Here is a 13043-nt window from a genome sequence, read left to right as displayed (position 1 = left end):
TTACTTTGTATCTGCCATGAGGAAAAGCACAAGAATCGCCTTTCTGACCCTTGTGATCTTTCACACTGGAGAAATGTTTTGCAGTTGTTTGCTGTCTCCTTGGAGTGAGATTTGAACGCTTCGTGCCCTGTTATTCCATACATTGTATATTAATATGCATTTTTGTGCTATAGATCAGGATTGTTTTCCCAATGAAAGATAGAAAATATTGAATGTTTCCTTAAGAAAGAATCTTTATTATTTTTGAAATGTAATGACTATTAGGCAGACTAATATAGCAGACAATTAGCAGATGGAAGCATAAGTAAATTGCCAATTGAATCGCTGGATGAAATCGTCATTGCTTTGAATAGTTCAGCCTAGTAACAAAGGCATCAGTTTAATATTGCATTTATGAGACAGCACTTTCCATAGTGCAAAACTCCAACAGTGCAATCCAGGGCCAGGGTTTAAACCTGATTCAAATAAACAAACACTCTTACATGATTTAAATCAATATAAAAAATTATATTGCACATAAAGATGGAACCAGAAACCTATGCAGCTAACTCCAAGGTCCTGCAAACAGTTCATGAACTACTTCTTCATCTTTTAAATATACTTTTACTAAGACGTTTGGTATGGTTGAGAATGAAGTATGCCTAATGCAGAGCGTGAACCCGTGCTCTGCTCCAATTCTCGACCAATTTGCCAGTTAAAACGCCAAGCAAGATTAAAATCATTGAAGACGAGAGCTGAAGGCGGCAGGTGTTCATTACCGTCTGCCTGTGTTTGTTTGGTTTCCCTCCCTTTCCCTCTTGTTAATTGCTGCCAGAGGAAGGTGCAGGGGTCGTGGGTCTTGGGCTAAGTTTGATTGTCAAGTTTTGTAGATTAAACTTGTTTTTAGAGGACTCTGCATTTCATGTCTTATGTGTTTCTGGTTTCTGGTTACACCTTTTGCTATTTTGTGCGATTTTGATCGGGTTGGACTGGCCCTGTAGCCTGCAGTCAACGAACACCACACTTTGATATGCTCTTGGGCCAGTGCCCCACCACCTCAATACAGCCCATACCTAAATTTTCCAATTCAGTTTGGTGGTTAAATTGATCAAACCTTGGGTCTTTCCTCACTCTCAGGCCCCGCTACCTCAACTCTACATCACCTCTGCTCTCACCTCGCCTCGATTCTGCCAAATTGAATGGCTTCCAAGTTCACTCCAGGAATGGCCAAACATTAGCTCATTCCCATCTCTGGCCCGGACCTCACCGCCTTGATTCAGCCCGTACACACCACAGTGCAGCCATCCTGCACCTTCAAGACTTCGGTTCCCACTGCAAAAATGCCAGGTTGTATAGACTGTTTTAAAGCTCAACTTTGATAGAGAAATTACAGTCTATAATTTGCATTCATCATTTAGCAGAAAAAGTGTAATTACTGAAGTGTTTAGTTGTTTTATTTGCCACCAGCAAGCAGTTGCTGAGCTTCACCAGTGCCATCTTAAACTGGAAAACCAATCTGTCGTGTCATTCTGTGGTGGTTTTTATTTGCAACTTATTTCAATCTGACATAGGTGGAGTTGTGGTTTTCAAAGCTTGCAGAGAGATTTAGGCCAGTTAGAAGAGTGGGCTGAAAGATGGCAGATGGATTTTAACGCTGATAAATGTGAAGTGCTACATTTTGGTAGGACTAATCAAAATAAGACACACATGGTAAATGGTAGAATGAAGTAAATTGAAGAATGCAGTAGAACAGAGGGATCTAGGAATAATGGTGCATAGTTCCTTGAAGGTGGAATCTCATGTGGATGAGGTGGTGAAGAAAGCTTTTGGTATGCTGGCCTTCATAAATCAGAGCATTGAGTATAGGAATTGGGAAGTAATGTTGAAATTGTACAAGGCATTGGTGAGGCCAAATTTGGAGTATTGTGTACAGTTCTGGTCATCGAATTATAAGAAAGATGTCAACAAAATTGAGAGAGTACAGAGAAGATTTACTAGAATGTTACCTGGGTTTCATCTCCTAAGTTACAGAGAAAGGTTGAACAAGTTGGGTCTTTATTCTTTGGAGCGTAGAAGGCTGAGGGGGGACTTGATAGAGGTATTTAAAATTATGAGGGGGATAGATAGAGTTGACGTGGATAGGCTTTTTCCATTGAGAGTGGGGGAGATTCAAACAAGAGGACATGAGTTGAGAGTTAAAGGGCAAAAGTTTAGGGGTAACATGAGGGGGAACTTCTTTACTCAGAGAGTGGTAGCTGTGTGGACCAAGCTTCCAGCAGAAGTGGTTGAGGCCGGTTCAATGTTGTCATTTAAAGTTAAATTGGATAGCTATATGGACAGGAAAGGAATGGAGGGTTATGGGCTGAGTGCAGGTCAGTGGGACTAGGTGAGAGTAAGAGTTCGGCACGGACTAGAAGGGCCGAGATGGCCTGTTTCTGTGTTGTAATTGTTATATGGTTATAGTTGCTTTACTGAAATACATGAAGAATTTTAATGCAGTATTTACCAACAAATGGACATGATGTGTTTCAGTACTGCATGCCCCATTATTTCAAAAGTTTGAAACTTCAATCCTGCAAATTTTCAATGCAGACAATTGAAATATTACTTTTCTAATTGTGCAAGATGAAGATTGGCTTTCAATTTTGTTCAGATATTGGTTAGTTTCTGGATGCATATATTGTCTCTCCAGGAACTGGTGAGCCACTTTTTTTGTCAGATCCTTACCCACTAAATCAGCAGTTATATTGTGTTTACTTAAACCAGTGACTATACTCATGAAACTGGCTGCAAACCGTCAGTAAAACATTGCATAGTGTTAATTGATCATGTAAACTTCCTCGTCAGTTAAAATCAAAAGACATACAGTATCTTCCAGCTTAATTGCTGAGAAATTGTGTGGAGTTTGCACTTTTCTGTTGGATTTTATATGAAATCCAGCAATAGAAATTTCTTGAAATTAGCTGAAATTCTTGAAATTTTGACAATGCTACATTTCTGCATTTGTATGTGTGTCTCTATAGCTCTATGTTGTATGCATTTACCTGTACAGATCTCAGGAACTTTAAGACTCCTAAGAGCTATAGAGATACGTACAGACAGTTCCATATAAATTGCAGCTAAGTTTACTGATGGTGTATTCAGTGTATAATGAAAAAACTCAAATCTTGGTAACTTCAGTCTGTAGTTCAGTATATACTTAGTTTATTATTTTATGATTTCCCTCTAAGATAATTGTATAAAGCAAGGTATTTTGCATTGCATCAGAATAATTTAAATGGACTTCTATTTAATTGTTTGAGTGTGGGATATTTAACAATGCCTCCTGAGTTGGACAGTATATTGTAATGAGGATACAAAAAATTGCTTTATTTTAACTATCCATGATTCAGCTCACTGCCTGGACTTGTCACCTACACTCCTCCTCACGTCTATTGGAATTCAAACTAATATCGGCCCTGAATCCAATTATCTTGGCCTCACCCAACATAGCGCATAGGTCCTGTACTAGTGTACTGATATTCTTTGACAGGAAGCATAACTGGGGGAACAGGTTCTCAGCCCTGTGCAAGCTATCAAGACATAATGAGAGTTTTTAAATGTCAAAGTTCAAAGTAAAATTTATTCTCATTTACGTGTTGCCACATACATCCCTGAGATTCTTTTCCTGTGGGCGTACTTAGCAAATCTATAGGGCAGCAACTATAAACAGCAAACATCAGGAACTGTAAACAAACTGTGCAAATGAAGATAATAAATAAATAACATTGAATAACAAGCATGAAATAACAAGATAAAAGAGTCCTTAAATGAGTGTAGTTATCTCCTTTTGTTTAAGAGTCTGATGTTTGAGGAGTAGTAACTGTTATTAACCTGGTGGTGTGGGTCCTGAGGCACCTTACCTTCTCCCTGATAGCAGCAGTGAGAAAAGACCATAGCCTGGGGCGGGGGGGGGGGGGGTGAGGATTTTTAATGATGGGTGCTGCTTTTCTATGGCAACATTTCATGTAGATATGCTCAATGGTTGGAAGAGTTTTACCCTGGATGTGCTGGGCTGAATCTACTACCTTTTGTTGGACTTTCTGCTCAAAGGCATTGAAGTTCCCATACCAGGTCATAATGCAGCTAGTAAGCAAACTTTCCACCACACATCTGTAGATGTTTGCCAAGGTTTTTGATGACATACTATGGTTAAAGATTTTAAATTTCTATGTCTATGAGGATGTTAAACGTTTTCAAGGAGACTTTGAGAGTGGCTTTTAAGTGTGTGCTTTGTCCTACTGAAGGTGCTCTGAATAGAATGTGTTTTTTAGAATCTGGCATCAACTTTGAAGCTGATTGATTATGTTCAGAGCCTTGACATTGCAGATGTTAATCTGGGAGAGGAGACTAATATTTGATTATCTAATCTGTTAATAGAGAGAATATTTTAGATTCAACATTGATGGTATTTCTCTGGTGTTTCCTGAAGTGTGCCTAGTGCACTGGAGGTGGTGCACTTGTTTTTCTTTGCACTATTTATTTATTTTGTAATTTATAATTTTATGTCTGTGTGTACTGTGCCGCAAAACACAAAGTTCACATCATAAAAGCTAGTGATAATAAACTTCTGTATTCTGTGGTGAGATTTGTCATTGATATCCGCCAGAACTGAGTGGTAGCTTCCAAAATGTAGAATGTTATCTTTTTTCCCAGGTTCTTTGCATGGGTTTTGATTGTGAATGGATGGTATTGTTCCGTGGGTTCAGATTGCTGGAGGATCTTTGCCTTACAGATGTTTAGTTTAAGGCCCATCCTCTCATTGTACTTAAGTGAACAGTTAACATAATTGGTTGGAGTTTGGTAATCTGTGTACTGGTAATTCAGTGACTGAGTTTGGAGTGATCTTTCAATGGAACAAAGGCTAAATCACATTCATTCATCCTATAGATTAACTTTACTCCAGTGGGAAGCTTTATTAGAGGTGAGATGTAGCATTGCAGCAAGGAATGAGCAATTAAACATCACTTGCCTGACTCCAGTCTGCACTTGGCTCGAGTCTGTGGAGAATCTATTATAGTTTACATGTTATTAGCCAGCAGTCATGAAATGGTGTTAAGTTTTTGAATGGTGTAAGTGTTTAAAGTTCATACCAAATCATTGATACTTAATGTAGAGAGAAACAACTTGCTGCAGAGGAACATGTATCAGTAACACAAACTGCACACAAAAAAATTATTGAGGTTTCTTTTAACATGAATTAGTTTAAAAGACTAAATTCAGACTCAGTGCTAGTAGAGCCACTTCCTCACTGTGCTTGAGATCTGAGTTTGAGTCTGACTTCTAGTGTTATATGCGGGGTCCTAGGAGCTAGGAGTTTCTATGTTTTCCCAATGACTTTGCGGGTTCCTCTAGCTGCTTCAGCCCCAGAGAAATCACATCCTGAAGAAATGTTGGCTGGTAGGTTAATTGGCTGCTATAAGTTGTCCCTTTTGTATTGATTAGTGTAAAAATCAATGCTGGATGGTTAGCATGGACAGTGGACCAAAGGGCCTGTTTCCGTGTTTCATATCTCTATGACTTTATGATATGTTTAGGCACAATGATTGTTTACCTCAGATGACTTAGTGTGTCTGGATATAATCTGAAAAGAAGGGCAGCCCAACAAACTATATGTTAAAGAACGTGTGCACCAGGGTTTGGATTTGAATTCTACAAACATAGATCAAAGGTCATTCTATATCATCCCACCAGTGTTAAATCTGTGCCACCCTGAATAAATAATTGACAACTAATTTCGACCTCTAGCCACATTGATAAATCAACAATTGCAATTTCATGAATTAAGATCTGGAAATAGCAGATGGCTCACATGACTGAAATAAGTGAATCAGTGATGTCTGTGGATGCCATTTTTTCAGAATCAGCAACAAAAAGATCATGTTTTTACATATTCTTTCATAGCTTATGGTTAACAAAAGCAGAATTCAGGAAGGGACTTTTACCAAAAGATAGGTGTTAAGAAATATTGCAATTCTGACAATTACAAGGATTTATATGCATTTATAAATTGCTCTCCAACTTTGCAAAGTACGAAAAGAAATCCAAATAACCATCTTTGTTACTGCTTGTCTTTTCACATCTAAGCAAAACCTATCATCTCCTAAGTATTCTAAGTGTCTCTTTGCAACAACATTGCCTATGTGCAACATAATTTTAATTATGATGAATCAGAATATCAATCTTTCCTGATTTAAGCTGAATATTATTTAGATTTTTGTTAATATTTATGTTATGTTGAAAAATTGTTATTGCTGAGCTGCAGCCAGTTAAACTTCCAGTGCTGCACTTTTATTTCATGCAATTTTGTAGTGTAGAGTTAAAAAGCTCTTCCACCCCCTTCCCTATCCTTATTCCGTTGCTTACTGAGGGTGTGCCATCTGGTATTTAACCAGACATTTGCCTATGAATACAGCAAAGCTCAGAGAGAACTAAATTAGCACATTTGCTGGGTGCCATCTTCTGTGTCTGAGTTAAGAATGATAGCATACACAGCAGAAGAGTCTCGTAGAATCCAGGATTTAATCCAGATTGTGGATCTGTGGAGGCTGGAGATGTTTGTACAGTATTTGATTTTATTTTACTCATTGATTGCTATATGTAGCAGATAAGGTTGGATTATTTTTTAGTTGAAATTAAAGGCATATGGTTGATTGTTGCAATGTTACTGAAAATAGTAGAAATTATGTTTCAGTGATTCTTGTACAGACAACCTCAAACACTAGATTCAGACTGTATTGTATTGTCTTGTGGATGAATGCACATCATTGGGGCCCTCACAATGTTGAATATCTCAGAAGTGGATCATTTAAAAATGAAAGAATTATTTTGAAACTAATTTAGGAACAGTGAATGCACCTGCATGAGATGAGTGACTTACATAGTTTAAAGTATTATTACTTTTCAAACACTTGCACTTTTTGCATTCACTTCCTCAAATATAATTGTTTTGCAAGTTACACAATATTGTTTATCTCATTGTTCACAATTTCTGAATACTTATTACTGACATAGTGTGAACCTGTTTATGTTATATGAAGTTATCTCTAATAAACTGCTTTTCCACTATTATTTTGATTAACAAAGAACAAAATGAAATTTTCATTGAGTTTCATCTGCGTACTTCAAAACCTAGATGTGAATATAGCCAAATCCTGGCTTAAACATTAGTCTATTAATACCCCATAGATAAATAATGATCATTTTTGATGAGTCTGAATGTATTTAGCATGTTACAAGTGTAATAGCCTGTAAGAAAGTATAAAGACATGAGAAAATCTACAGATGCTGGAAATCCAAGCAACACAATAAAATGCTGGAGGAACTCAGCAGGCCAGGCAGTACCTATGGAAAAGAGTAAGCAGTCGACATTTTGGCCTGGTGAAGGGTCTTGGCCCAAAACATCGACTGCTTATTCTTTTCCATAGAAGCTGGCAGGCCTGCCGAGTTCCTCCAGTATTTTGTATGTGTTGCTTAATAACAGTAAAGAACCAGTTTGTTGAGATTGGTGATCGGGCTAGAATGGAATTAAAGAAAGGGAATAAGTCACTTAAACACGAGGAATTCTGCAGATGCTGACTATGGAGTCCCCAATCACTCCTGTACACCTTCTCTTCACCAACTCAAATTCTGCCAACAATAGTTGTGTCATCTGCAAAATTATAGTTGCTGTTTAAGCTGTGCCTAGTCACATAGTCATGTGTGTAGAGAGTAGAGAAGTGGGCTAAGCACACATCCTAAAGGTGCACCAGTTTTGATTGTCAGCAAGGTGGAGATGTTATTTCCAATCTCATTGATTGTGGTTTCCCGGTGAGGAAGTCAAGGTGCCAGTTGCAGAGGGAGGTTTTGGACCTTGTTGATTAGAACTCAGGGTATGTGTTGAACGTTAAGCTGTAATCAATAAACAGCGGTCTAAAGTAGGTATTGCTATTATCCAGGTGATTCAAGGATGAATGAAGAACTGATGAGAATGCATCCACTGTAGACTCATTGTGGTAATAAGACAAATTGCGGTGGATCATAGCAGGAGTTGATTCTGACCATGACCAGCCTCTCAAAGCATTTCATCACAGTAGATGTGAGTGCAACTGGGAAATACTCGTTGAGGCAGCTCACCCTGCTCTTCTTGAACATTGGTGTGATTGTCACTTTTTGAAGCAGGTGTGAACTTCTGACTGCGGCAGTGAGAAATTGAAGATGTCCTTGAATACACGCCAGTTGGTCGGTACAGGTTTTTAATGCCCTATTAGGTACACCATCAAGGCGTTGCAAAGGTTTACCCTCTTGAAAGATGTTCTACAGTGGGCCTCCATATTTATCACATGGATAAAACTAATGAAATTGTGGGCGGTTTGTTTTTTAATTAATAAGCTACACTGAGTAAATTAGATTCATGGAAATTTAATTCTTCTCCATGGTACTTAGTAAGCGTTTCCAAATGAAATGCATTAGGAAAATTACACTCATTAGCCAGTGATGCGCATTAAACATAATAGAAATTACACTTGTTGAAATATGCAGCATTGTTTAGATGACTATATCCAAACAGGCTCTTCCTACAAGTTACAGTAATAAATATTTTTAAAATAAATATTAGCACAAATAAAGAGCAAAGCAGTGAGGTAAAGTTCATGATCCTTTGAGGGGGAAAGAAGCTTTTTCTAAAATGTGTGCATCTTCAGGCTCAAATACCTCTTCCCTGTTGGTAATAAAGAGAAGAGGGCATGCCTGGAAAATAAGGGTCCTTAGTGATAGATATCACTTTCTTTTGCACTTTTTTTGAAGCTGTCCTGAATGGTGGAGAGGCTCATGAACATGTTGGAGCTGGTAGAGACTACAATCCTCTGCAGCTTTTTCAATCCTGTGCATTTGCTAACTGCCACCTGTTAAACTGTTAATTGTATTTCGTGTTTATCTTTGTAAAATTCACGAGCATATCTCATGTCAAAGCTCTTTATATTATCAATATTTTGTGTGTGGACCTGAACTCAGTCTTGAGAAGTGTTGCCTTTTACTGCTGGTTTAGTTAAGATCATTTTTCTTTGTTTCAGGCTTACGCGTGGGCTCTAGAAGGTATGCGGCACCTTGCATGTATTAGTATGGATGATTGCTATTCACCAGAATGTTGTGGACCTATTGTAAAATATCTGGAAAATCATCATTGTCAACATCCTGAAATTCCAGATACTAAATTTCAAGAAATGAAAGAATTGGCATGTGAATTAAAAAGTGAGAAGGGGATGAAACAGTGGAAGTTTGCTTGGTCCAAATGCCAAGAGACAAAGCTCATCTTTGAAAAGAAACTAGAAGCTGCATTGCGGACAAGAATGTCAATGTCATCGGATCATAAACTTTCTAAATTTGAAAGTATGACAACTGAGAATTTAAGTGTAGGACCCAGGAGGCATTCCAATAGTATGAAGCTAAATTTACAATGTGACCGAGCTATTGCAGGTTCAAACAGTAGTATTTATTCTCCAAGCAACAGATCAACAAATTGTAATGGGTGGAAGAAAGACAAATTCTCACCACAATCATCAGACATTTGTTATGGGACTGTAAATAATGAGGAAGTTTTTCTTCCTGAAACTACTTCCAGCAAGTATTCAACTGCTTGTTGCCAGGGCTTTAATCAAATGGGAGAAGGAAGAGTGTGTGCCTCTGTTCACATGTCAACACCAGAAGCTTGCAAACAAATGCAGGGTACGTTTGATAAAGAAGCCAAATGTGAAAATAGTGTCAACTTTTCTCATAAAAAAATGAAATGTTTTTCAGTGCCAGAGTACCAGAATCAACATCAGAAAAAGTTACTACATAATGTACAGAGTTTTGATTGTTCACCTGATGATACATTCAGTTACAGTTCGCGTCAAAGAACTTCTATTGATCCTACAAAGCATGGAAACACAGGTGTGTTCATTAAAGGGCTTGAAGTGAGCAGCACTGAACTTTCTGATAGACCTTGTATCTCTAGGCAGCAACCATTGTTCATTTGGACTGAAAATCAAGCAGAAAGTTACAGAAGTTATATTCCCTTACCAGAGGCCAAGGCTGAGGTTAGGTGGGTATTGAATTCATCCAGAAGTAATGTGAATTATGTATCATTCACCTGAGATTGTACTTATGAGCAAACACAGCACAACATAATTTCCTTTAAATGAAGCCTAAACATTATGGTGGAAATGTTGATGGAAAGCTTCTATTTGTTCTGAATATTAGCTATCATTTCCCAATAACAGCTAAATACAATCAGTGGCCACTTTATTAGCTACAGGTGTGGAAGCCAGTGTGGTTTTCTGATGCTGTGGTCCATCCACTTCAAGTTTTGATGTGTGGTGTGTTCAGAAATGCTCTTCTGCACACCACTCTTGTAACGCATGGTTATTTGAGTTACTGTTGCCTTCCTGTCAGCTTGAACCAGTCTGGCCACTCTCCTCTGACCTCTCCCATTAACAAGACCCGCAGAACTGCCGCTCATTAGATGTTTGTCTTTCATTTTTGCACCATTTTGTGTAACGTCTAGAGCAGAGGGTTTCCCAACCTTTTTTGTGCTATGGACTCCTACCATTAACCAAGAGGTCTGTAGATCCCAGGTTGGGAACCCCTGCTCTAGAGACTGTTGTACATGAAAATCCCAGGAGATCAGTTTTTGAAATACTCAAACCACCCCATCTAGCATCAACAATCATTCCGCAGTCAAAATCACTTGGATCATAATTCTTCCTCATTCTCATGTTAGGTCTGAACAACAATTGAACTTCTTGACCATGTCTGCATGCTTTTATGCATTGAGTTGTTGCCACATGATTGCTGATTAGATATTTGTATTAACGAGCCTAATAAAGTGGCCACTGAGTGCTTTCAGAGTTGTACAGCAACATCCTCAAATACTATCCTTATTGATTATACCCTCTTTTTAGAATCAATTTTCTCAAAGATTATGACTCTCAATTGTGTGTGTGTGAGAAATAGAGAAATTTTAAAGGAAAGCTCCCTGCCAAAAAAAAAATCTTTGTAAGATTACTTAGTGTTTTGCAAGTCTTGAACACACAAAAAAACTGGAAGGAATTTCCACATCTGCAGTCTCTCTTGTGTCTCCGCTTTGAACATCTTGACTCTTTTCATATGACAAGCTCTCTGATATTTTGAACAAGAAATTCCTTAGTTCTGAATCTGAATAGAGAGTGTCAATCACTTATTCAAAAGTTGCCTGCCAGTTTATAACCAGTATTTTGATGGGTAGCCATATGTAATTTCAAGCAGCCTTGAATAGGTTAAGATTTGAAGTAAGAATGCTGCCAGATATGTATTACATCCCATTTCTTTGGAGACTATAGATTTATTCAGTAATGACCTGATTGAACATAAACCATAGGGTGAACTTGAATATTTTGCTTCTATATTCTGCAGTATCACCGATTAACGCGCAATCATTGAACTAATTGTCATCTTAGTTTTTCTGTTCCTTTTATTTAAATTTATAGTAATTGTCCACAGGATTGATTAGGAGAGGGGTGATGGTGAGAGACCGGTAGGAGTATGATGGATGAAGACAGGAAAAAAGAGAGGGAGAGAGAGCATGAAACATTGTATGTAAAAGAACTTGTCTTTGAAGGTTTTTTTTAAGGGCCAAGAAGTGTATGTGTTGGAAATTTTATTTCAAAATTTCAAAACTCACAAAATGCAGGAAACACTCAACAGGGTCATCAGCATGTGTGCAAAGTGTCTCAGATAGAATGTCTTTCAGAACTGACTTTGAATGGTTTTAGCTGCTCTGGTATAATTGATTTTAATAAAACAAGATAATGTAATAGCTTTCACCTTTAGGAAAAGAACATCTGTGCTTATTTTCACTTTGTCAATGGAAAGTCTTAACAATTTTAAAGACTGTAATGTAAACACCATAAAAGTAAAGTAAGTTTCCAAAGTCACCTTTGGTAACTGAACTGAAAACAAAGTGCTAGGAATACCAAGCAAATTAAGTTGATGTTATTTATCATTAGACGAAATAAACATTTAGTTGCCCATTTTTGAAGTGTCCATTATTAGCTACTGTGAATCAGCATACCAAGAACAATAGATGTATTATTAAAATACAAATAATGGAAATACTCGGCAGATCAGGCCACCACTGTGGGAAGAAAAACAGTGGGAGCATTTTTATTTTATCAAAGATCTATCATGTTTGCCAGCTCGTGGTTTATAATTCCTTCATCAAATCTTAAAGAATTATTTAGATCGATTATGGGGAGTGAGGTTTTGTACTTGTTTTTCTTCAATGTAAGTTCATATACAGTGAATATAAATTTGAGAGCACCAAGCTGCCAGAAATACTTACGACCCAGGCCATTCCCCGTATTGATAGAATCATAAGAGTATGGCGCAGTGCGATGCTGTTTCTTTTGTGGAAAATCCAGTTATTCTGTTGCTGTAATCCTTCATTTTTCCATCTCAATTTATGTGTTAACCTCTTCAATGCTCCTACTGGACTTGTTTCTGCCACCACATTAGCAAATAAACTATAAACTTTAATAAATTCTTCCATTTATCTTTTAGGTTTGTCCACTTGCTCCCTCCTTTTGTGGTTCTTTATTTCTGAACCATCTCAATATCAACCATGCAGGGACTGGGATTTTCCATCATTTAGTTTATGATTCTCCATTGTAATTTAAACAACTCTCCACCAGCTTGTGCAGCTGTGAGGAAAAGAACTCCAAGTCCTATATCCTTTCGAGTAAAGGGACCTTCAAAGGAAGACATAATTTTAAAATGCAAAACTGTTTACGCTAGGTACCATATCTGGGCCTTTATTAAAGGCTATGTTAAGATTTGAATTTAAATATTCTAGTTTATAAAAGCCTTAGAAAGTGTGGGGAAACAAGAAAAGCGGAAGGGCAATAATGTACTAGTACAACATTAGTTAGGATGCAGAAACAAGGAGCAAATCTAAAAAAATATCTTCAGGCAGCAGGTATGTGATATCAATTCACAGATTAGAGAGGTTTTAGGTATGCATAATTGCTTTA

The 13043-nt window shown here is 37.6% G+C and overlaps 1 protein-coding gene across 1 annotated transcript in view; it reads left to right on the top strand.

Moving 5' to 3' along the window:
• plekhg4 (pleckstrin homology domain containing, family G (with RhoGef domain) member 4) overlaps positions 1-13043 on the top strand; it is a 172797-nt gene that overhangs the window by 100042 nt on the left and 59712 nt on the right. The window contains exon 14 of the mRNA XM_072279420.1: positions 9069-10078. Coding sequence (XP_072135521.1) covers positions 9069-10078 — 1010 coding nt within the window. The remainder of the gene's footprint in view (positions 1-9068; positions 10079-13043) is intronic.

Source organism: Mobula birostris, chromosome 15 (assembly GCF_030028105.1).
Source record: "Mobula birostris isolate sMobBir1 chromosome 15, sMobBir1.hap1, whole genome shotgun sequence".
Taxonomy (NCBI): domain Eukaryota; kingdom Metazoa; phylum Chordata; class Chondrichthyes; order Myliobatiformes; family Myliobatidae; genus Mobula; species Mobula birostris.
The sequence above is the reverse complement of the archived record's forward strand: the minus strand, read 5'-3'. Positions and strand labels throughout refer to the sequence as shown.